Source organism: Geospiza fortis, unplaced genomic scaffold (genome assembly GCF_000277835.1).
Source record: "Geospiza fortis unplaced genomic scaffold, GeoFor_1.0 scaffold85, whole genome shotgun sequence".
Classification (NCBI taxonomy): Eukaryota; Metazoa; Chordata; class Aves; order Passeriformes; family Thraupidae; genus Geospiza; species Geospiza fortis.
The window spans coordinates 2,548,653-2,550,841 of record NW_005054358.1 but is presented as its reverse complement, the minus strand read 5'-3'; the positions used below and the strand labels follow the sequence as shown (position 1 = coordinate 2,550,841).

Genomic DNA, 2,189 nt, shown 5'->3' with positions numbered 1-2,189 from the left:
GGCCAGGGCAAAAGAGGCAGCTGCCGCACGCTCCAGCCCTCACGAGAGCTCTCAGCTCTTGTTTATGTTCCTGGGACCATAAAAATTCCTGGGACAAATTGTTGGCTCCCTCAGGCAGGCTGTGTTTGGGATGGTGCAAACACTGCTGGCCAAAAGGTGCTGCAGAGCTGGGGAGGGGCTGCACAGCCTGGGGGGCACGGGATGTCCTTGGCCTGGTCCTGGCATGGAATCCTGGCATGGAGTCATGGAATGGTTGGGTTAAAAGGGACCTTAAAGCCATCCAGTGCCACCCCTGCCATGGCAGGGACACCTCCCACTGTCCCAGGTGCTCCCAGCCCTGCCCAGCCTGGCCTTGGGCACTGCCAGGGATCCAGGGGCAGCCACAGCTGCTCTGGGCACCCTGTGCCAGGGCCTGCCCACCCTGCCAGTGGGTCACCCTTCCCAAAATCCACTCAAAATCTCTCCTAGTTTAAAAAAAGCTATCACTGGTCCCAGTGAAGTCCAGAACATCTGAGCATCATCTGTGGGGTGACTTTGTGCTTTTCCTCTGCCCTGTCCCATCAGAAGACCCTGCTGGGCAGGGTTTGGTTCCTGCCACCTGCAGATGCCCCTGGCAGGACCTGCTGGCAGCAGTGGCACACATCCTCCCCCTGCCCCACGGCAGGGCAATTCCAGCTGGGGCAGGGAAGAGCTGCTGGAGAGCTCTGCTCCAACCTTCCACTCAGCATGGGGAGCTGGAGGGCTCAGCTGAGCTCGGTGTGTCCCTGGGGGACATGCCAGGGGCAGAGGTGTCACCACAGGTGTCACCATGTGCTGGATGAGCCACCCTCAGAGCTTTTCTAGGGCTGTGCCCCTCAAAGCATCTCCCAAATGCACCAATTCAGGCACCAAAATTTGTGCTGCCGTGGGAGGTGATGCAGTGGAGACCCTCAGCACAGCCCTGGAGAGGAAACACCCACCCAGACCACCATGGATGGACCTCACTGAGCTCCCCAGGGCAGAGCTGTCCCCTCCCTGATCCCTTGTTGTCTCAGTTTGCAAAGCCAGGTGTCTGCTAAGGAAGGCAGGAGCCTCCCCTGAAATGGAAAATGTAAACCACATCCCCCTGAATTATTATAAATTTGAGATTAAGGTGCTCTCAGGCAAAGTTATGGGAGCAGGAATAACAGTTCTTTATTAAGGAAGAAAATGAAAGTAAAATAAACAATGCAGTAAATCAAAACAAACACTGCCAGAGTCAGAGCAGTCCCTGCCCCCCTGTGTGTCAGGGGGTGGCACAGCCCCATCCCATGGGGGCTCAGCCCTCCTGCAGTGCCAGCTGTGCTGCTGCTGGAGCAGGGATCCTGCACAAGGGGGGAGTTTTCCTCTGCAGCTCCAGGGCTGCTGCAGATGGGCCTGGGCTCCCTCTGGCAATGCAGGGCAGCAGAAAGCTGCTCCTCTGGCAATGCAGTGGGCAAAGGCTGCTGTGCTGCTCCAGGCTCAGATTGGATCCAGGTAGGAATGCTTGGCTCCTCCCCTGGGCGCAGCATCTCCCCATGGGATGCTGGAATTGGATCAGCCCTGCAGGGACACTCAGTGGCCATGGACAGCAGAGATCTGGAGGGAGGATTGGCTGTGGGAGAGATAAAGAAAAAACTGCCCCATGGACAGCCCCAGCTCTGACAGATGGTGACAGAACACACATTGCTTGGCAGTCTAGGACACCTGTGCTGTCCCCTCCCTGCAGGTTCCTCTGGAGGACCATGTCATCTACTCAGGCAACATCTTCCAGTACATCGAGGAGAACAAGAAGTGGAGGAACCGCTTCTGTGTGGTGCCCCACAACTACGGGCTGGTCCTCTACGAGAACAAACTGGTGAGGACAGCCCCCCTTTCACCCACCTCCAGCAGGGTCCACCCCAGGGTCCACCCCAGGGGACACCCCATCCATGACCATTTCTCCTGCTCAGGCCTATGAGCGGGAGCAGCCGCCCCGGGTGTTGGTCAACAGCGCTGGCTACAAGGTCCTCACCTCCGTGGAGCAGTACCTGGAGCTGGTCAACAACAGCCTGCCTGGTGAGGGGCCTCGTGGGGACCTTTGGGTGGGTTTGGGGGTGTGATCCCTGAGGGACTTCAGAAAAGGGTGATTGTAGGGTGTTGTATCCTTGGGAACCTTCAGAGAAGGGTGATTTTGGGATGGAGGGAGGGAG

General features: G+C 57.9%; 1 protein-coding gene across 1 annotated transcript in view; it reads left to right on the top strand.

Annotated features, from left to right (window-relative positions):
• NIBAN2 (niban apoptosis regulator 2) overlaps positions 1-2,189 on the top strand; it is a 37,106-nt gene that overhangs the window by 23,398 nt on the left and 11,519 nt on the right. The window contains 2 exon segments of the mRNA XM_031059235.1: positions 1,727-1,855; positions 1,950-2,055. Coding sequence (XP_030915095.1) covers positions 1,727-1,855; positions 1,950-2,055 — 235 coding nt within the window.